Below are 21,457 nucleotides of genomic sequence, written 5' to 3' on the forward strand. Positions count from 1 at the left end.
AATCGAGGTGTACAAAATTATGAGGGGCATGGACAAGGTGGATAGGGAGCACCTGTTCCCCTTTGTTGAAGGGTCAGTCACGAGGGGACACAAGTTCAAGGTGAGGGGCAGGAGATTTAGGGGGTATGTGAGGAAAAGCTTTTTTATCCAGAGGGTGGTGACAGTCTGGAATGCACTGCCTGAGAGAATGGTAGAGGTGAGTTGCCTCACATCCTTTAAAAAGTACCTGGATGAGCACGTGGCACGTCATAACATTCAAGGCTGTGGGCCAAGTGCTGGGAAGTGGGATTAGATATGTAGGTCAGGTGTTTTTCACGTGTCAATGCAGACTCGATGGGCTGAAGGGCCTCTTTTGCACTGTGTGATTCTGTGAGTACAAGACAAAAAGCTTTGAGAATATATCTTTTTTCAACAAGACTTGCTTTGTACTCTATACCTGTTTATAAAGCCCAGGATCCCATATGCCTTATTAATCACTTTCAACCAGCCTTCGAAAATTTCTGCACATATAAAACAGATCCTATTTCTGCTCCCGTTTAAGTCTTTAAAAATAAATCTTTTATTCACCATATTTTCATAATTTTCACCATACAAACAAAAAAAAAACCACAAGAGAAACAACAAACGACCCAGCAATATGCAACCTAAAACATTGATTTGCAAGTTAAAAACAGAAAGCAAACAACAAACAAGACTTCCCCCTCCCCTTAATATTCAACGGCAACCAACTCCTGAAAATGCATGATAAACAAACCCCATGAATCGTAGAACCCGCCCTTCGCCCCCCCCCCCCCCACCCCCGGACTCAAACTTCACTGTCTCCAGGGTCAGAAAGTCCAGCAGGTCGCCCCGCTACGCCGAGGCACAGGGCGGAGAAGCTGACCTCCACCCCAAAAGGATCCGCCTACAAGCAATCAGTGAGGCGAAGGCTAAAACATCTGCCCCGCACCCGCCCGCAACTTGGGCCAGTCTGACACCCCAAAAATGGCCTCTAAGGGACCCGGCTCCAAGTCCATATGCATCACCCTCGAGATGGTGTTAAATCCTCACTCCAATACCTTTCCAGCTTCGGGCTGGACCAAAACATATGCACATAGTTCCCGTTTAAATTTTACGTGGACAGTCTGCCTCTATCATTGGGATGCTCATATTTCAAAATTATATTCACATTCTAAGATTAAATAATTGCGATACCATTAATGGCAGTGTACCAAGAAATAATAAACAGTTGATGGCCAGAAAATTGGAAGGAGTTTAATATATTATTTAATTAATTTATTGTGCATTCTGTACACTTCTCATTTAACATTTTACTGATTTAAGGACTTCATTGTGCTTTTTATTTCCTCTTTCCAATTCCTCGTGGTCAGAGTCAATGTCTTAAACTGTACCATGGCAATCTCTAAAGGTGCGGCACGAGCAAAGGGTTTGCACTCACTGGCATTGAGTGGATACCTGTAGCCTTTTCCTGTCTTCTTCTTTCAAAAAACCTGAACAGCAAACAGAGGTCTTTGCATATGTCTTACAGCACTTATGCATTTCTTGGATCACGTGCTGACATTTGCTCTCCTGATAATTATAGGCTGTAAAAGAAACATGACAAAGTATGAATCATCCCAATTTCATAGGTGTTCATCCAGTACTGCTTTCATATAGGAGTTCCTACCATTGACCCAGCTGATCGTCGCTGGCAGCGTGGAACAGAAAGAAAAAAACTTTTTTCTCCAGGAGTTACTTTGGATTCTTGGTTTAACTTCTCAGTAAGTAGAATTAGTGAACAATGAATTGGAGCTAAAACTGTGGACTTTACGATCCCAGCTGATGTTACGGTTGGAAAGTCAAATCTCAGGGTGGAACATGGCTTGATAATCCTAACTTGTTTTTGTTTATATACATGGGGGTCAGCTACTGAACAGAGTCACAGGAGTTAGCTGAAAGCTCATTAAACAAGATAAGATCAATTATTTTACACCAGTCCCTCACTCCAACCATACTTTTTCATATATTTGCAGATTTATAAAGATAATACAAAATCTCTCTTGTCAGTACACAGTTCAAGTAAACCAACAGGCAAACAATGGTCAGATACCCCACACTCTGAAATTAAGTGGCAGATGCTAAAAGAAATAACGTCTATGGATTACTTATTAACTCCCCTCACATTTGTCCCCCTGTGAGCCAACTGGTCTTAGTGGTGTTCTATCTTTCACACAAGAATTTCCAATCTCTACTCTCAAGAACATGCCTTGGATCTTCCCCCAAATGATGCTTTGTCTCGGATGTCTTCACAAAGATCCACCTCCAAGATTTCCACCTCTCCTGATGTTCCACTGCCCTGGTGCATTCACGTGCATTCAAGCTCCCTGACTACACATTCTCTCAGATACCGAGTTGTGCTGACAAAATACAACTGCTTCAAAGGCCTGGAGAATGGAGTCACCAACCTTCCGGTCACCTTAGACTTCTTGCTTCTTGTAAGCCCACTTTGCTTTCTGCAGTTTTGTCTTTTTAAACTTTGTGCCTCTTTTTAACTTCACTGAATAGGTCCTGCTTCCCAAGTTTTGTTCCTTGACCTCACGGTCTTCCTGAAACTCTCTTGTTCCTGTTCCCTGGTTTCTGGGACTTTCTTCTTTAGTTTTTGTCCTTGTGTATTGTCCTGTCTGTTCTGGAAGTTACAGTGAGAAGCTCCTTGTGTTTAAGTTACATTCTTTCAACTGCACTCAAACTGCTTTTGCTTCTCTGTGTGGGCCCCAGGTTGCTGGGCAACAGTTCAGTTTTTCAATTCAGCAAAGACCACTGAATGACAACAAAAGTCCTAGTGTACAGAGCAGTTGTCATCACCAACGTGTATCAGCAACGTGTAACAGCGCTAGAGAAAATTATTTTTAAAATAAATAAATTTAGAATACCCAATTTCTTTCCAATTAAGGGGTAATTTAGCGTGGCCAATTCACCTACCAGGCACATCTTTAGATTGTGGGGGTGAGACCCATGCAGACATAGGGAGAATGTGCAAACTCCACATGGGACAGTGACTCAGGGCCAGAATCGAACCCGGATCCTCAGCGCTGTGAGGCAGCAGTGCTAACCACTGTGCCATTGTGGTGCCCCTGCTAGAGAAAATTATATATTGTATATTAGTGATAAAGTATCAAACACCATGTGAAGCAGAGAAAATACCTAGTTGGATTAGCTTTGTGTCTCAATAAGATTCAAGTAATTTATGCTAGATAATACAGAATGTATGATGACTTTCAGACTGACATACTTCAAACTAAGTACACTGAAGAAAATTGGAAAATCCTAAATTTTACCTTGTAGGCACTTCTGTATTTCACATGCCTGTTTCTGGCAGGGGTCTTTGGTAGACATAGCAATGTGCCTGCAAGAGAAGGGCATATATGGCATTTTTCTATGGTTGTTTCAATTCCCTTGGATACTCTAAAAGGAAAGCTTCATCCATACGGATGTTTATCAAATTTATATTAGCCAGCAGAGACAAGACACCATTATGGATATCAATACGCCCAGCTTATTAAACTAGTCTAATTAACTGTCCGATGTATTTAGAAGATGCTTTTGAAACCAGCCCAAACGAGTTGAAATTTTCCTCTGTTGGCAGACAGGATTCTGGCATCTTTATTGAGTTTGGGATTAAACCAAGTATTTTTGAAAGAGCTTACAAGGACTGTTGAAGGGATAAGTGATAATTTGTGTATTAAAGGGTATTTTTCTGTTCATGCAGTAAATAGATGTTGTTGGAAAAGAATAGGACAGCTAACCTGTGAATTCATGGTCTAAGTAGAAAAAAAATCCTTTTAATTGTTCTGATTGCAAATATTGATCTCCAAAATATAAAATATCATGTATGATATTTAAGCTAATAATCAGCTGCCAAGTGTGACTTATATTTTGCATTTGTAACAATTTCATTTCACATGTGATGGAAAAATGCAAGATTTTTAAGTAGATATAGAGAAACAATAGGTATTCATGAGATGATTAGAAATGGTTGATTTCATTTGTAACTAAATAAGGTCACAGTCAGCAACAGAACACAAAGGTGCCAGTGCTGAAGCCAGATATCTTGTTTACTTTACAAATGAGTTACATTTAACAGTTGATCTGGTCATTTTCACATTCTGTTTAACTCCCAAAAAATCCGAGGTACATTTATGCTACAACATCTCACTTTCTGTTTCACAGTCATGCTGAAGTCTCAGCATAATTAGAGGTGAAGTATGAACTTACCCTGAAATGGAACTCCCCAGAGTAGCATTATGATGACTTTTTTGGACAATTAAAAAAACTAGTGTCTTCATCATCATACCACATAAGAAGTAGGGAAGTTCTGTTTGAAAAGTGAGTTTTAAGTAGCTATTTTATATTTTTTAAATTTCCAGACAAAGTTCCAAAAATTCAAAATTTTTAAAATGAGCACTTTTGTCCCAAGCTTAAAAGTTATTGTAATTATAATTACCAGTTCCAACCTGTTTACACTGCCTATCAGGAACTCTGTTCCCTACTCTGACAGCAGTTAAAACATTTAAATTAGCTGCAGGTAGCTTTTAAAAAGTGTCCCACATTTGACACCAGTTTCACTTCAGTAATGTCTACAAAGTTAACATTAAACCCCAAGTTGACTATTTCTACCAACCATTGGTTTTTGGACATGACGGGCAGCATGATGGCAGAGCAGTTAGCACTGCTGCCTCACCGCACCGGGACCCGTCTTCCATTCCACCTTGTGTGGAGTTTGCACATTCTCCCCGTGTCTGCGTGGGTTTTCTCCGGGTGCTCCGGTTTCCTCCCACAGTCCAAAGATGTGGTTAGGTGGATTGGCTATGCTAAATTGCCCTTAGTGTCCAAAGATTGCCTAAATTGCCCAAAGGTTAGGTGGAGTTATGGGGTTACAGGGATAGGGTGGGGGAGTGGGCCTAAGTAGGATGCTCTTTCAGAGGGTTGGTGTGCACTCGATGGGCTGAATGGCCTTCTTCTGCACTGTCGGGATTCTATGATTCAACTATATTGAACCAGTATCGAAACCTATGACAGGTCTGCTGGTGCCTCTCAAATTCTCTCTCCCCCCCCCCCCCCCCCCCCAAAAGACATTTTCTGCTGCCAAACACCCAAGTCAAGGTGACTTTAGTTTAAAGGTACCTACTTTAGTGTATCTATCATCCATGTTTAAAAAAAATCTCCACGTGTTTGCATCCAGTTTCTTTTTATGGCCACAGACCCACGAACATTAATGGGCAATCACCCAGATTAATATTTTTGTTAGACTTTATTTGTACTCCTGGCTGGGGAAGACAACTTCCTTGAATCTCAAGATGCACAAGTTAATTCGGTTCTCCCCAGGGACCCGTTTAGGTACGAGTTATACATTCACCAGTACAACGAGTCACTTGAGGGGCGATGTATTTTCTCACAAGGCTGGGCTTCGCTCTGTCATTAGACAAACCTCCTTCACCTGCTGGAGAGTCGGTGTCACCTCATAATCTGCTCGGGTTCAGCTGACAATGAACCGAGAAGTGAATATCAACGTCTCCTCAAACCTGCGTGGCCGCCGTGGGTGTGTGAACAGTGCGGATTCCCTCGACCTCTAACCGGCGCGTTGTGTTGCCACTCGGCTCCCCGCGCCACTCGCTCCAGCTCCACTCGGCGAATGTCCCGGAACCCATTTGCGACGCCCGGTTTTTCACCCGGCGCCGATTGTCCTCTCTGCTGTCGCGAAGGGCAGAGGATCCGGTTTGGTTAAATCGAGTTTGCATTCGATCCCGAGTGTAGGCCGGGCGGACATGGCGGTGTGCGGGGTTCACCTGGACTCGGACGCGTTCCTGGTCTGTTTAAATCACGCCCTGTCCACGGAGAAGGAGGAAGTGATGGGGCTCTGTATCGGAGAGGTACCGCTCACACCTTCCCTTAGCAACCGGGCCGGGAGACCGTCACCCTGGCAACCGCCCCCCCCCCCCCCCCCCCGGGTCATCTCAGCAACCGGCCGGAGCACTCTTACCCTGGCAACCAGCCCTTTTCCTTATCGCCCACTTTCTCTCCTCTCCCCCCCCCCCCCCCCCCGCAAGGAAGGATTCGCCTCTGCCCCCACCCTGGATGGGGGCATCGTTCATGGGACTGCTCCATCCTCCCGTCAGGACAAACCAGCTGCCACTACCTGCTTTTTTACTGGACTCCCATCGCTGCTTCGATGGGAGGCTCCTGACACAGTAAAATCATGAAGCATATTGCAAGAGGCCATTCGCCCCATCCCTCCTGCCTGTGCCAGAGGCTGGTAGCATAATGGGCAGCATGGTAGCACAGTGGGTAGCATTGTTGCTTCTCAGCTCCAGGGTCCCACCCAGGTTCGATTCCTGGCTTGGGTCACTGTCTGTGGAGTCTGCACGTTCTCCCCGTGTCTGCGTGGGTTTCCTCCGGGTGCTCCGGTTTGCTTCCACAAGTCCTGAAAGACGGGCTGTTAGGTAATTTGGACATTCTGAATTCTCCATCTGGGTAACTGAACAGGTGCCAGAATGTGGTGACTAGGGGCTTTTCACAGTAACTTCATTGCAGTGTTAATGTAAGCCGACTTGTGCCAATAAAAATTATTATTAGGTTTTTGAATCACTTCCAAATTAATGTGCAGGGATTATTTACTGAGGTTATTGATATCTCAACTGAGCAAATCCCAGTGAATCTGAGCTGCAAACCCAACTCCTTCGGAAACAATATACAAGTTCCAAAAGGTTCCCTAGAGAAAGGGCAGCAGCTGTTATGGTTTCATTTGAATATGAAATTAATTAATTTTTTTTCCAGAAGATAATTCATTCAAAATTCATTGTTATGAATTTCTATAAATGCCTACATAAATGCTAGGCTGGCATTTTGCCCATCCCTAATTGCCCTAGTTAGGATAAGTGGATAGTTTGGGGGTTGGTAAGTTGTAACTAGTGGATCAGTGCTAGGACCTCCACTATTTACAATCAATATCAATGATGAAGGGGTTGAATATTTGGTCGCTAAATTTGATGGTGCAAATATAGATAGGAAAATATGTTGTCAAGAGGAGGTAAAGAGTCTACAAAGGAAAATTAGATAATTAAGTGAGTGGCAAAAATTTGGCAGATGGGAGAATGTGAACTTGGCACTTTGGCAGGAAGGATAGGGAAACTATTTAAATGTAGAAAAATTGCAGACCATGGTGGTACAGAGTCACCTGGGTGTCGTGGTACAGAGTCACCTGGGTGTCCTGGTACTCAAATCCTAAAATGTTATTTTTCATGTACAGCAAATGATTAGGAAGGCAAGTGAAATGTTGGTGTTTATTGTAAGGGGGTGGAATATAAAAATAGGGAAGTTTTACTGTAGCTTTACTGGGTCTTGGTGAGGCTACACCTGGAGTACTGTGTAAGTTTTTGGTTTTCATATTTGGAAAAAGATATGGGGCGTGATTTTGTGGCCACATCTGCCCAGCAACTGGAAATTCCTGCCCAAGGTCAATGGACCTTCACATGGTCCTCATCCCGCCCGTGTCAATCTTGGGACTGGGCGGAAGAATCCAGCCCATAGTTGCTTTAGCACTTTAGAGCAGGTTCACCAGAATCATTCCTGGGATGAAAGACTTACCTTATGAATAGAAGTTGAACAGTTGGGCAGATACCCATTGGAGTTTAGAAGAATCAGAGGTGATCTTGTACAGAAGATCCAGAGGGTACATGAGATGGTGGGTCAGTAGGATGTTTTCTCATGTGGAGAAGACTAGACCTAGGGGGCACAGTTTACAAATAAAAAGATGGAAATGAGAAACTTTTTCTCTTGGGGTCGATTTTCTCTTGGCCTACGAGTGATATCAGATCCAGAGGAATGTGGTTGACTCCTAATGCCCTCTGAAATGGCCTAGCAAGCCCCGCAGTAGAAGGGAAATTGGGGATGGGTAACAAATCCTGGCCATGCCAGCAATGTCCATATCCCGTGAAAGAATTTTTAAAGGTTCCTCTGAATTCTCTATTAGTCACATTGCATTGGAACCAGGGAGCCTGTTTTGTGCCATTTTGCACTATTTTGGATTAGTCAGTAATGATGCTGTGAAATTATTAATGTTCCAAGAATATCTGATTATAGCATCACTTCCAGAAAATAGATTTGAGCCACCATCATCACAGCAACGGGCCAAAATGTTTGTTCTACTACTGAATGAACACAGCACCTGAATAACGCAGCCCAGAAACTAGCTGTTAGTCATCATGGTTCATAACTTGGGGAGGAGAGAACAAGGTCAGCCATTTAATACCAAATAAGCCTCAGTTTCTGTCTGTGACTCCTGGAGCTCATTGTCCCTTAACGGTTTGCGATTCTGTACTTGTGTTGGTAGTTTCATTTGTGAAAGCATTCAGATACTTGACAAGAAAATATGTAGAGTTGACTGTGGAAAGTGTCTTTTAAAGATGAGAAATGTGGGCATTGGTTATGTGTTGCTGACCAACAGAAGAACAAGAAATTAATTCAGACATTACTATCAAATAAAAAGGTGTAGGGATAGGTTTGGAGGGAGGCGAGTGGGGGAGAATGCTAATTAGTGACTGCATTTTGTTTCACTTAGGCTGCATGACAAATTTTATTTGTGGTTAGGTACCAGGACAGACCACCTGTCTAAAAACTCAACAAATTAGATATAACATAGTTTGCCTTTAACCAATCTAAGCTAGTTTACTTTAGTTAATGCACTATAATCCAAGTGATTGTTAATTTTATTCCAGATTACAATTTCTAAAAGCATTTTCACCACGATGGTAAACTGACCACCACCACATCCTTAATCTGTGATGTGACCCTCTGCTGCAATGTGCTATCCTTGAAATTCAGTCTTGCGGTTGCACCACACTGACTAACTCCACCCCCCCGGGTACCCCCCAACCAGGCTGATCACATGGAACGTGAGAGGGCTGAATGGGCCGGTCAAGAGGGCTCGCGTATTCACGCATTTGAAGAGTTTGAACAAAGAACAAAGAAAAGGACATGGAAGGTGGACATGGCAATTCTACAGGAGACACACCTGAGAGTAGTGGATCAGACTAGGCTGAGGAAGGGGTGGGTCGGGCAGGTATTTCATTCAGAGCTGGATTCTAAAACTAGGGGGGTAGCGATCTTGATCAATTGGCGGGTGTCTTTTGAAATAGGAAGCATAGTGACGGACTTGGGGAGGGGGGGGGTACATTATGGTGAATGGGAAACTGGAGGAGGTGTCGGTGGTATTAGAGAATATTTATACTCCTAACTGGGATGACGTGGAGTTTGAGGCGTGTGCTGGGAAGATCCCGGACCTGGACTCACATAGGCTGATCATGGAGGGACTTTAATACAGTTCTAGATCGGAGGTTGGATCGGTCGGGTTCGAGGACGAGGAGGGTGCCATCCGCGGCAAGGAGCTAAACATAGAACATTACAGCGCAGTACAGGCCCTTCAGCCCTCGATGTTGCGCCGACATGTGAAACCACTCTAAAACCCATCTACACTATTCCCTTATCATCCATATGTTTATCCAATGACCATTTAAATGCCCTTAATGTTGGCGAGTCCACTACTGTTGCAGGCAGGGCATTCCACGCGCTTACTACTCTCTGAGTAAAGAACCTCTCCTATATCTATCTCCCCTCAGTTTAAAGCTATGTCACCTTGTGCTAGACATCACCATCTGAGGAAAAAGGCTCTCACTGTCCACCCTATCCAATCTCTGATTATCTTGTATGCCTCAATTAAGTCACCTCTTAACCTTCTTCTCTCTAACAAAAACAGCCTCAAGTCCCTCAGCCTTCCCTTATAAGATCTTCCCTCCATACCAGGCCACATCCTGGTAAATCTCCTCTGCACCCTTTCCAATGCTTCCACATCCTTGCTACAATGCGGCGACCAGAATTGCACGCAATACTCCAAATGCGGCTGCACCAGAGTTTTGTACAGCTGCAACACGACCTCTTGGCTCCGAAACTCAATCCCTCTACCAATAAAAGCTAACACACCGTACGCCTTTTTAACAACCCTCTCAACCTGCGTGGCAACTTTCAGGGATCTATGTACATGGACACCGAGATCTCTCTGCTCATCCACACTACCAAGAATCTTTCCATTAGCCCAGTACTCTGTCTTCCTGTTATTCCTTCCAAAATGAATCACCTCACACTTTTCTGCATTAAACTCCATTTGCCACCTCTCAGCCCAGCTCTGCAGCTTATCTATGTCCCTCTGTAACTTGTAACATCCTTCTGCACTGTCCACAACTCCACCGACTTTAGTGTCATCTGCAGATTTACTCGCCCATCCTTCTACGCCATCCTCCAGGCCATTTTTAAAATTGACAAACCGCAGTTGCCCCAAAACAGATCCTTGTGGTACACCACTAGTAACTGGACTCCAGGCTGAACATTTCCCATCAACCACCACCCTTTGTCTTCTTCCAGCTAGCCAATTTCTGATCCAAACTGCTAAATCACCCTGAATCCCATGCCTCCGTATTTTCTGCAGTAGCCTACCGTGGGGAACCTTATCAAATGCTTTACTGAAATCCATATACACCACATCAACTGCTTTACCCTCGTCCACCTGTTTGGTCACCTTCTCAAAGAACTCAATAAGGTTTGTGAGGCACGACCTACCCTTCACAAAACCGTGTTGACTATCTCTAATCAAATTATTCCTTTCCAGATGATTATACATCCTATCTCTGATAAACCTTTCCAAGATTTTGCCCACAACAGAAGTAAGGCTCACTGGTCTATAGTTACCAGGGTTGTCTCTACTCCCCTTCTTGAACAAGGGGACAACATTTGCAATCCTCCAGTCTTCTGGCACTATTCCTGTAGACAATGATGACTTAAAGATCAAAGCCAAAGGCTCCGCAATCTCCTCCCTAGCTTCCCAGAGAATCCTGGGAAAAATCCCATCCGGCCCATGGGACTTTTCTATTTTCACACTTTCCAGAATTGCTAATACCTCCTCCTTATGAACCTCAAGCCCTTCTAGTCTAGTAGCCTGCATCTCAGTATTCTCCTCGACAACATTATCTTTTTCCTGTGAATACTGATGAAAAATATTCATTGAGCACCTCTCCTAGCTCCTCGGACTCCACGCGCAACTTCCCACTACTGTCCTTGACTGGCCATACTCTTACCCTAGTCATTCTTTTATTCCTGACATATCTATAGAAAGTTTTAGGGTTATCCTTGATCCCACCTGCGAAAGACTTCTCATGTCCCCTCCTGGCTCTTCTTCGCGCTCTCTTTAGGTCCTTCCTAGCTAACTTGTAACTCTCGAGCACCCTAACTGAACCTTCACGTCTCATCTTTACATAAGCCTCCTTCTTCCTCTTGACAAGTGATTCAACTACTTGAGTAAACCACGGTTCCCTCGCTCGACCACTTCCTCCCTGCCTGACGGGTACATACTTATCAAGGACACGCAGTAGCTGTTCCTTGAACAAGCTCCACATTTCAATTGTGCCCATCCCCTGCAGTTTCCCTCCCCATCCGATGCATCCTATGTCTAGCCTCATCGCATCATAATTGCCTTTCCTCCAGATATAACTCTTGCCCTGCGGTATATACCTATCCCTTTTCATCGCCAAAGTAAACGTAAATGAATTGTGGTCACTATCACCAAAGTGTTCACCTACCTCCAAATCTAACACCTGTCCTGGTTCATTACCCAGTACTCATCTCGTCTCTCGTTGGCCTATCTACGTCCTGTGCCAGGAAACCCTCCTGCACACATTGGACAAAAACGGACCCATCTAAAGTACTCAAACTATAGCGTTTCCAGTCAATATTTGGAAAGTTCAAGTCCCCCATAACAACTACCCTGTTACTTTCGCTCCTATCCAGAATCATCTTTGCAATCCTTTCCTCTACATCTCTGGAACTTTTTGGAGGCCTATAGAAAACTCCTAACAGGGTGACCTCTCCTTTCCTGCTTCTAACCTCAGCCCATACTACCTCGGTAGACGAGTCCTCATCAAACGTCCTTTCTGCCACCGTAATACTGTTTTTGACTAACAATGCCACCTCTCCCCCTCTTTTACCACCTTCCCTGAGCTTACTGAAATATCTAAACCCCGGCACCTGCAACAACCATTCCTGCCCCTGCTCTATCCATGTCTCCGAAATGGCCACAACATCGAGGGGTTTATGGAACAGATGGGGAGTGGGGTGGTAAATCCGTGGCGATTCGGACGATCAAAAGCAAAGGAATTTTCTTTTTTCTCCCATGTACACAAAGTATCGATTTTTTTTTTTTTTTTTGTTTTGGATAGAGCCTTGCTGGCGGGGGTGGTGGATGCCAAGTCTTTGATGATTGTTATGTCGGACCACGCCCCACACTGGGTGGATTTAAGGGTGAGCAAGGAGAGGGGGCCAGCGCCCTCAACGGAGATTGGATGTAGGACTGCTAGTGGATGAGGTGGTGTGAGGGCGGCCATCCAAAGTTATTTGGAGATAAATGACACAGGGACGGTTTCGGCGGCAACGGTATGGGGGGCACTGAAGGCAGTAGTTAGGGGGGGAGCTGATTTTGATACGGGCTCATAGGGAGAAGCTGGAGCGGGCAGAGATAGATAGGCTGGTTAGGGAGATACTCCAGGTGGATAGAAGATACTTTGAAGTCCTGGAGGCTAAACTGTTGAAGGAGTGGAAGAAGCTGCAGATGGAATTTGGGTAGGGAAGGCGGTGGGGCAGTTGAGGATGGCGAGGGGAGCTGCAAATGAGCATGGGGGGAAGGCCAGTAGGATGCCAGCACACCATCTCAGGAAAAGGGAGATGGCCAGGGAGATAGGGAGAGTGAAGGATAGAGGGGGGAACACGGTCTTGGACCAGCGGGGTGAATGGGGTGTTCAAGGAATTTTACAGTCAGTTGTATGAGTTGGAGCCCCCTGCTGGGGTGAAGGGGATGAGGCAATTCTTGGAGGGTTTGGAATTTTCAGAAGGGGGAGGAAGGGCTGGTGGATGTGCCCCGATCGGGATTGTGGAAGTAGTAGAGGGATTGGGGGCTATGCAGTCGGGCAAGGCCCCGGGACCGGACGGTTACCCAGTGGAATTTTGTAAGAGGTTCGTTCTCTGAGGTGCTGGGTCGGCTGCTGGTGAGGGCATTTAATGAGGCAAAGGAGCGGGGTGGTCTTCCCCCAACAATGTCACAGGCTTCGATCTCATTGATCGTGAAGCGGGAGAAGGACCCAGAATAATGCGGGTCATACAGACCAATCTCCCTACTAAATGTTGACACCAAATTGCTGGCCAAGATTTTGGCCTAGAGAATAAAGGATTGTGTACCAGGGCTGATACGGGAAGACCAGACGGGATTTGTCAAAGGCAGGCAGTTAGTGGCCAATGTCAGGAGGCTCTTGAATGCCCTCCGAGGGGAGGGAGGTGGAGGTACTGGTCGCTATGGACACGGAGAAGGCACTCAACTGGGTGGAGTGGGAGTAATTATGGAAGGTCCTGAAGCGGTTTGGGTTTGGGCACGGCTATGTTCACTGGGTCCGGTTGCAGTACCAGGCGCCGGTCTGCGGACTACTTTAGACTACACCGGGGGACAAGACAAGGATGTCCACTCTCCCCACTGCTGTTTGCCTTGGCTATAGAGCCATTAGAGATGGCGCTGAGAGTGTCAAAAGACTGGAAGGAGCTCGTTTGGGGGGTGGGGTGAGGGAGCACAGGGTCTCATTGTATGCGGACGACCTATTCCTGTATATTTCTGACCCGCTAAGAGGAATGGGAGAGATTATGCGGATCTGAGGGGAATTTGTCCAGTTCTCGGGGTACAAATTGAATATGGGGAAAAGTGGGGTTTTTGTGATCCAGGTGAGGGGGCAGGAGAGGATACTGGGGGAGTTGCCGTTCAAATTGGTGGGAGGGAGGTTTCAATACTTGGGAATCCAGGTGGCACAGGAATGGGAGCAGTTACATAAATGAAATCTGGCCCGGTCAGTTGAGCAAATAAAGGAGGACTTTCGGAGGTGGGACATGCTCCCGTTGTTACTGGTGGGGAGGGTACAGACCATAAAGATGACGGTTCTCCCGAGTTTTTTGTTTTTTTTCCAGTGTCTCTCTATTTTTACACCAAAGGCCTTTTTAAGCGGGTTAATGCGGTGATCTCTGGGTTTGTATGGGTGGGTAAAACCCGGCGAGTAAGGAAAGTGCTGGAATTTTGTAGGAGGTTCTCTGAGGCTTGAGAAAATTAAGTTTGCCCTGAGAGGATCAGTGTGAGGGTTCATCCGGAGGTGGCAGCTATTTATCGATTTTCTCGGGGAAAACTAAACTGTTAGCAGATACAATAAGGGGGAGGGATTTAGGGAATAAGGGGGGCAGCGGGGGTTAGTTTAGTTTAGTTCAATTTAGGTGGGATCAGCGAGAGAAGGTGGGACTTGGGGATTGTGTGTATAAGCTATGTTGGCAGGGTATGGTTGTTGGTCGGGGGGGGGGTTACGCACTGAATTATGTTTATATTTGTATCTTTTGTTGTTATAAAACGATAAATTCCTTAATAAAATGTTTGTTTAAAAAATATATATATTTATCTTGGTTCCCTCAGATTCTCGTGTCCTGCTCTCTACACTGGCTCATCCCATTTCTGCCTGTGCTGCATCTGGCCACACCTTTGCTCTGCCATCATCACTATTAGCAATCTCTGCTCCTACTCCTGTTCTGCTCTCACTCAGCTCCCACTCCCCTGCTCTCAGACTTGATCTCTCCCTACACCTTATATCCTGCTCTGATCTTGCTCATCAGCTCTCCTGGTCACTGCTGTAGGAATATTTCCAGCAACTGCAAGATAACAATAGTGTTCAGATTCAAGCCAAAAGGGACAAATCATTTTTGGGCATTTTCTCAGAAATTCTCTCAATCGGCCAGCTGAACTTCAAGTTTTCTCCCTCCATTAAACTGCTACTCCAGGACAGATTGCCTTGGTGCACATGGGTGATGGGACTAGCACCTGAGGAAATGAATGAAAGGATTACTTCAGGGATCTGCCTTAGTCTTAACCATGTTCAATCTGTACACCAATGATCTACCTACTACCCAGTCCCGGAAGTTTATCTTTGCAGATGACATCTGCTGTGACATACTTGCTCAGACATAGCCTGAGCTGCAAGGTGCACTAAATTATGACATTGCAAAGCTGGCCGATCACTGCAAGACATGGTGCCCACATCCGAGCACCAGATCAACACTGTCTCGCATGTTCTACGTTCACTATTCCAGAACTAAGAGGTAACTGAACATCACCCTGGATGATCAACAATTAAAGAACGACGCCCCCCCTGTTTATCCAGGTGTCACCCTTCATGCTCATTAAGACTGCAAAAAAAATATTAAAACCTGCAATAATCTCCATAGTAAACTGGCCAGTACCTTGAGGGATCACTGATCAAGACCTCTGCTTTTGTCATAACATACACATCTGCAAGAATACTGCGCATGAGTATGGTACCAAGCTGCCCGCACCAAACGTGTTGATGTGCAACCGAACTCAACAATGCTCACGATCACAGATACACTTCAACCCGACTGACCTCCCCTGCCCCCCAGTCCTCAGTAACATTGCTGCCATTTTCCCCACACATCAGGGGGTTAACTTATTTCACCAGGCAAGCTACTGGAGAAAGTCTCCTCCAACTCAAGCCTGTCCTTATTCAATTACCTCTTTAACCCACGAGCAGTATGCCTTCCATCATACCACCCCATATGGTTAAACCCACCACACCAAGGAGTAACAGTTGAGGAATTAATGCAAGAGAAAACATCCACCAGAAATTGCTCTCATCGTAGACCACAATGCTCCTGCGCCCATCTCCTGTGGCGACAGTGGACAATTTTAAACTTTCCAGACAGCCAATGTCCCTGTGCAGCCACCCACCATCATTGGGATCACCAAGACCATCCAGGCTGCAGCTGTGGTACAGCCAAAATAATGAATCACATTACTATATGTACAAGGAGTAGACCACTTGGCCCCTCGACCCTGTTCTGCCATTCAAAAAGATTATGGCTGATTTGATTGTAACCTCAACTCCACATTCCCACATATCCCTGTTTCACCCCGTTGCTTATCAAGGATCTATCTCACTCTGCTTTAAAAATATCCAGTCTCTATGTTTCCAATGCCTTTTGAAGAAGCGAGTTCCAAAGACGTGCAACACCCTGAGAGAAAATATTTCTCCTCATCTCTGTCTTAAATGGGCCCTAGTTCTAGATTCTCCCACAAGAGGAAACACCCTTTTCACACCCACCCTGATAAAGTTCTCCGATCTAATCTGTTTCATTCTTTCTTTCATTTATCTTATATTGTCAAGGAATGTCAACTGACTAACTTGAAGGGCTTAAAGACCTCCTCCAAGCCATTGACGAGGCTATTGCTTGGCTCTGTGACTATGCACACACACTGAACAAGTAAACATCACGATTCATGGCAGCCCAGATTTTTGCCACATGAGCAGCGCTTCTGCCGAATGGTTGATTGGAGAAACAGAAATCCCAGCATCGTCAGTGTTTTTGTGTTATGTTTAATTCAGTCCTGTAGCATGTTTCTGGTAAAGAAATAGAGCACTTTCCATTTTATTTATTCAATGTCAGCATTATGGACACTCGGGTATAGTATGAATGGGATGCAGAGGTCTCTCTTTCTTGCTCCAACTAATTGGAATCTTAGTAGATAACACTATATTGCACCAGAGTGAAATTTTATTTCCGCAAATTGTCTCAAGTTTGATTAGAACTACAAAAACTCAGTCAGCAAGGAGAAAGAAATTTTAATCTGTTCTCTCTGGCTGGATGTGAGACCAGGTTCCAGAGATCAGAGATAATGTTTTAACTCCGTGCGCCCTTTGATAAACTATGATGAAATAAAAGATAATTAACCTCTTCATTTTTGCTATAGGTTGACACAAGCAGAATTGTTCATATTCATTCTGTCATCATTCTTCGCCGCTCGGACAAGCGCAAGGATCGGGTGGAAATTTCTCCAGAGCAACTTTCTGCAGCCTCAACTGAAGCTGAGATATCCTTTTCATAGAAATTGCTATCAGCAGACTGTGGGATTCACATACGTTTTTGTTGGCGAGCAATACATTACCACATTTTTAAAAATATTTACCAAGTTGAGACATCTAAACACTGGGAAATAAGGATCTTTCGCAGCCTGTGTCCTTGTTCAGCAGCCCAAGAGTGGATATAACATGGGTCACATGGAGAGTAAAGCTTCCTCCCCCTTTGCCTTGTGAATCATACAATCCCTACAGTGCAGAAGGAGGCCATTTGGCCCATCGGGTCTGCACCAACCCTCCGAAAGAGCACCCTACCTAGGCCCACACCTCCACCCTATTCCCGTAACCTCCCCAAACCTTTTGGACGCTAGTTGTCATTTAACTGTCAGCATTGCAGCAGTAGTAGTAGCTGAGAGGAGTGTGTAGGTATACTGCTACTGGACCCATTGTCTTTAGAGAAGTAGTTCCACTAAGCGGAAACGTGAGGAAGGACAACTGCTTCAAAATAACAACCCCCACCCCTACGCCACCACATCTTCAACTCCAAATTCCAAATAAGGTCTTATACATGGGTTTTGAAGTTGAATGCAGAATAAAATGACTAGGAGCTGAAGAGTACATCTCCCTCCATGCTACTATATCAAATTATGAAACAGACAGATGTAATATTTTTTTGCCTACTTAACTGGAAGATACTGGGATGAGATAAGAAAATGTTTTTTAAAATTATAATATTCCTTAGTAACCTTATTTTTCTGTATTTCTATTTAGATTAGGAGCGGTGCATTTTTTTTGGTGGCTTTGATGTCAGAGGATTCTAGGGATTTTGCATTATGTAGAGTTTGTGGGTTTGCAAGATTCTGGGAAAGATGCATCACTAAAAACTTGTGTGGTCGAGATTTCACTTACGATCTTTGACAACTCACACAGGTTAGCTGAAATGACTGGTCGCCCAATGAGAGTGGTAGGATGGTATCATTCTCACCCTCATATCACCGTATGGCCTTCACATGTGGGTAAGTATATAATTGAACTGGGTATCAAGTAACAGTGAAACTAATGTAACCTATATGAGCAGATTAGAGAGTAGGTATCTCGTGTTAGCTATGACATTTCTCCCCTTTTCTTATTGCCAAAGTTGTTGACAGCCCTCTGGCACCTCAAATAGGTTATTTATATATGAACCATGTCACTGAGATAGACTTTAACTTTCACTGATGGATGTTGAAGTTGGAATTGTGGATTGACTGTTCATTGTACACACCACCCAGTTTTCCCCACCAACTTCGATGAAAAGAAAAATCCACAGAGCTTGTAACAAAAGGCCAATAGACAACGCCAATTTTACTGTCTGCTTGGGAAAGTTAAAATCTACTCTATATGTAATCATGTTATTTGACTGTGAAAGACATTAGATATGACCCCAGTTGTATCTTAACTGATTATCCAGAGCACGTGTACTAACAGCAGGGTTCATTGTAGGCTCAATGACTGACATATTTGTATTTTCTCCCTTCTTCCTGGCTTTGTGGTTTAGAACCTAGTTCGAGTATCCTCGTTGATTTCCTAAACTGGCGAACTCAGAACAGAGTCTGGAACGCTGCAGTCAAATGGACTCGTTATTAAAGAGACATATGGACGCTTCCATTCAAAGATAAACTCGATAAACCAAAAGGCCTTTCACATTTTACTAAGCATTTTGGATGTTTTTTTCCCCTAAGCCATCAGAGAGCTTTATCCAGGGTCTTTAATTTGTTAGACATTTTGTTATCTAACATTATCATGCAGCATGGGCACCTGTGATCTCACCATATTTTGTTTGAGGCAACTTAAAAGAGAAAAATGATTCTTTTGCAGGCAGCCGATATTTTCAATTAGGGATCTTTACAGTAACTGCCTGCAGGAGGGCTAGCTCCTAATTATGTCGGCTATTTGGACATTATGCATCAGGTCACAATAAAAGTGCACCTTGCCAGTAGAATTTGTGTTAAGCCTGTAATATACCAATTCAGATCCTAACTGTTATTGCCTTTTTGCTTGGAGTAGTTTGGAGTCCATTTTGTTTCCTTGCCAGTTACGTTTACACATGGGTAACCTGTTCAAGAAGCAAAACATGATCTATTTCTTCGTAATCTCTGACAGATGTCCGTACTCAGGCCATGTACCAGATGATGGACCAGGGCTTCGTAGGGCTGATCTTCTCCTGTTTCATTGAGGACAAGAATACCAAGGTCTGTAATAGCTCTTTACTCTAATGTTGTCTCTTTCGTGACTGTCAGTGGTGGTTTATTTCTTCCAAAGAAGAGTAATTTTGGATTTACAACATAAAATCTTGTTCTCTCTCCACAAAAGCTGCCATACCTGCTGACCTTTTCCATTACTTTCTGTTTTATTTCATATTTCCAGAATCTGCAGTATTTTGATGGAGAGGCCTCTTGCGAGATTTACCTAGCTCGCAACATTTTTCAAGATCCCGTTAGATTCCCACAATGGTCGGGACTCAAATCTGCATATTAAAGTGTGCAGTTAGGCACACTTTGACATGCACTCGCCGGATTACCCAAAGCATGGGATCCAACCCCCGCACCTCAGAGACCCCGAGCGAGCACTAGTACTGGTCGCCACCAACGTGGGCCAGACATTTGGGGGGATCTCCCATGCAATCGGGGTGCCTGAGTGGTCAGGTTCTGGGCAGGGTGGTACGCAAGCAGACCTGATGCTGCCTGGGTGCCACCCTGGCACTGTCGGGATGCCCAGCTGGCGATGTCAGGGTACCAGGCTGTCAGTACCAAGGTGTCCAGTTGACATTTTTCCCTTTCTGGGGGACGGGGGTGCAGGAGGGGGAGGGGGGGTGCGGCATGATGAGGCCCTTATGAGGTGGGATCCGGGTGGGGCATGATGGCCCCCTTGTAGGTGAGTCGATGCGTTTGGGGGGTCCGCAGGCTGCAGTGGTGGGGGGGGTCTTGAGATCAGGGAACCATTTAAAAATGACGCCCTGATCTCTTCTCGCCAGTGCAGGACATGGGACTGAGTGCGGTCTTGGCGGGCCATTCCTCGTCAAGGCCCTGAAATTAAGCAGAGTTCCGTTCTTTAGCAGGGTCGTTCTCGGTGTTGCCTGCATTAGGACACATCTGGTTAAACGCGTTAGACACGTTCATTTTCGTTAGATCATGCCCCTGGTGTTTTTAATTTTACTGGACGCAGCAAGAGAGAGAACAATGGAGTAATCTGCAAGTACGCAAGTCCCGTAAGTATACCCTTGCTGGAAACAGTTGAGGGAAGACATTGTTTGAAAGAAGATTTTACGGCGTGTCTTTTCAAGAATGGAGTTTGCACACACTCATGGAAGCCGGAATCCAGTGAGATCAGTTGGCTCCAGTGTAATAGTCACCTGGGGGATTTGAGGAGAAATCCACAGAAGATCGGATTGGATGGCTTCTGCCACTTGGTTCCAGAGTGGGTTGTTGGCTGATCACCATTAGCCTGTTGGGTTACACGGACTGTTTTTTTCCTGAGAACATTATAGCAGAAGATATATATATAACTTGTTTAAAATCTGTGTACATTTGTGAAGATAAGTGGGAATGAAGGAGTTTGGATTATAGTCAAACTTTTCATGTTGTTAAAAGCTATTTAGCACTCCTGTGTTTCTGTTCATCCACGATTGCTAAAGAAAAATAAAAGTTGCGGTCTTTTGAGTTAGGATTCATTCAGGAATCTTTCTATCCAGTAGTAACATCAACAGGGATCATAACAAAACATACGGGCATTCTTTATCATTGCTGGAACCACCTACCTGACAGCAATATGGGAGTAATATCACCACACAAACTGCAGTTAATTTATAAAGGCTAATTACCTTCTCGAGGGCAGTTAGGGATGGACAATAAATCCGTCCTTGCCAGTGATGTTCACATACTTTGGATGAATTTTCAAAAATCCAAATGAAAACAAAGTATTACCTGCTGCAACAATATAACATTGCCCAGACGAATCTTCCTTGTGCATGATGAATGTGGTTGCCAATTTGTAATGACTCATCAATAGTTTTGTGTTGTAGACTTAGGTTGATATTGATCCAAACTCCTTTCACATCCAGAATCTTAATGCCATCAAGGGTAAAAGTCACATTTATCCCTTTAATTTGGCTTAGATTTGAATACATGGTCATAAAAAGAGAGGCTGATTTTTAGAGCAGTGTTAATTAAGGTCATGTCAGCATTTGAGTAGATAATGATTGAATTCCACCTATATTTTGTGGTAGCTCATTGTTAAAAACACCAGTTTGATGGACTTTTTGCTTAAAATAAGAAAACATTAGAAAGTTAGCAGGCAGCATTAAAGAATATGTTTTTTTTTAAACATATTTTTTCAGACTGGCCGAGTTCTCTATACCTGTTTCCAGTCAATTCAAGCGCAGAAAGGTTCTGAGTAAG

At 44.4% G+C, this 21,457-nt stretch overlaps 2 protein-coding genes across 7 annotated transcripts in view; one reads left to right on the top strand and one right to left on the bottom strand.

Annotated features, from left to right (window-relative positions):
* Positions 1-535: 535 nt before the first annotated feature.
* Positions 536-5,706, bottom strand: cmc4 (C-x(9)-C motif containing 4 homolog (S. cerevisiae)). 6 transcript variants are annotated; one of them, XM_072505273.1, is made up of 3 exons: positions 3,315-3,382; positions 1,392-1,583; positions 536-776 (listed from the first exon to the last, which is right to left on the bottom strand). In XM_072505273.1, the coding sequence occupies exons 1-2, from the start codon at positions 3,370-3,372 to the stop codon at positions 1,435-1,437; spliced, it is 207 nt and encodes a 68-aa protein (XP_072361374.1). In that variant the 5' UTR covers positions 3,373-3,382; the 3' UTR covers positions 536-776; positions 1,392-1,434. The 6 variants fall into 6 exon arrangements, with proteins under 6 accessions (XP_072361374.1, XP_072361379.1, XP_072361380.1 ...); XM_072505278.1 differs by lacking the exon at positions 536-776 and adding an exon at positions 5,559-5,706 and having other exon boundaries at positions 1,233-1,583; XM_072505279.1 differs by lacking the exon at positions 536-776 and adding an exon at positions 5,474-5,627 and having other exon boundaries at positions 1,233-1,583.
* Positions 5,707-5,754: 48 nt separating this feature from the next.
* The window catches only part of brcc3 (BRCA1/BRCA2-containing complex, subunit 3), a 29,448-nt gene continuing 13,745 nt past the window's right edge, over positions 5,755-21,457 (top strand). The window contains exons 1-5 of the mRNA XM_072505272.1: positions 5,755-5,906; positions 16,916-17,035; positions 17,950-18,037; positions 19,164-19,252; positions 21,397-21,452. Of these exons, the coding sequence (XP_072361373.1) occupies positions 5,802-5,906; positions 16,916-17,035; positions 17,950-18,037; positions 19,164-19,252; positions 21,397-21,452 (458 nt within the window). The 5' untranslated portion in view covers positions 5,755-5,801. The remainder of the gene's footprint in view (positions 5,907-16,915; positions 17,036-17,949; positions 18,038-19,163; positions 19,253-21,396; positions 21,453-21,457) is intronic.

The sequence above is a fragment of the Scyliorhinus torazame genome, chromosome 5 (assembly GCF_047496885.1).
Source record: "Scyliorhinus torazame isolate Kashiwa2021f chromosome 5, sScyTor2.1, whole genome shotgun sequence".
NCBI classification, from domain to species: Eukaryota; Metazoa; Chordata; class Chondrichthyes; order Carcharhiniformes; family Scyliorhinidae; genus Scyliorhinus; species Scyliorhinus torazame.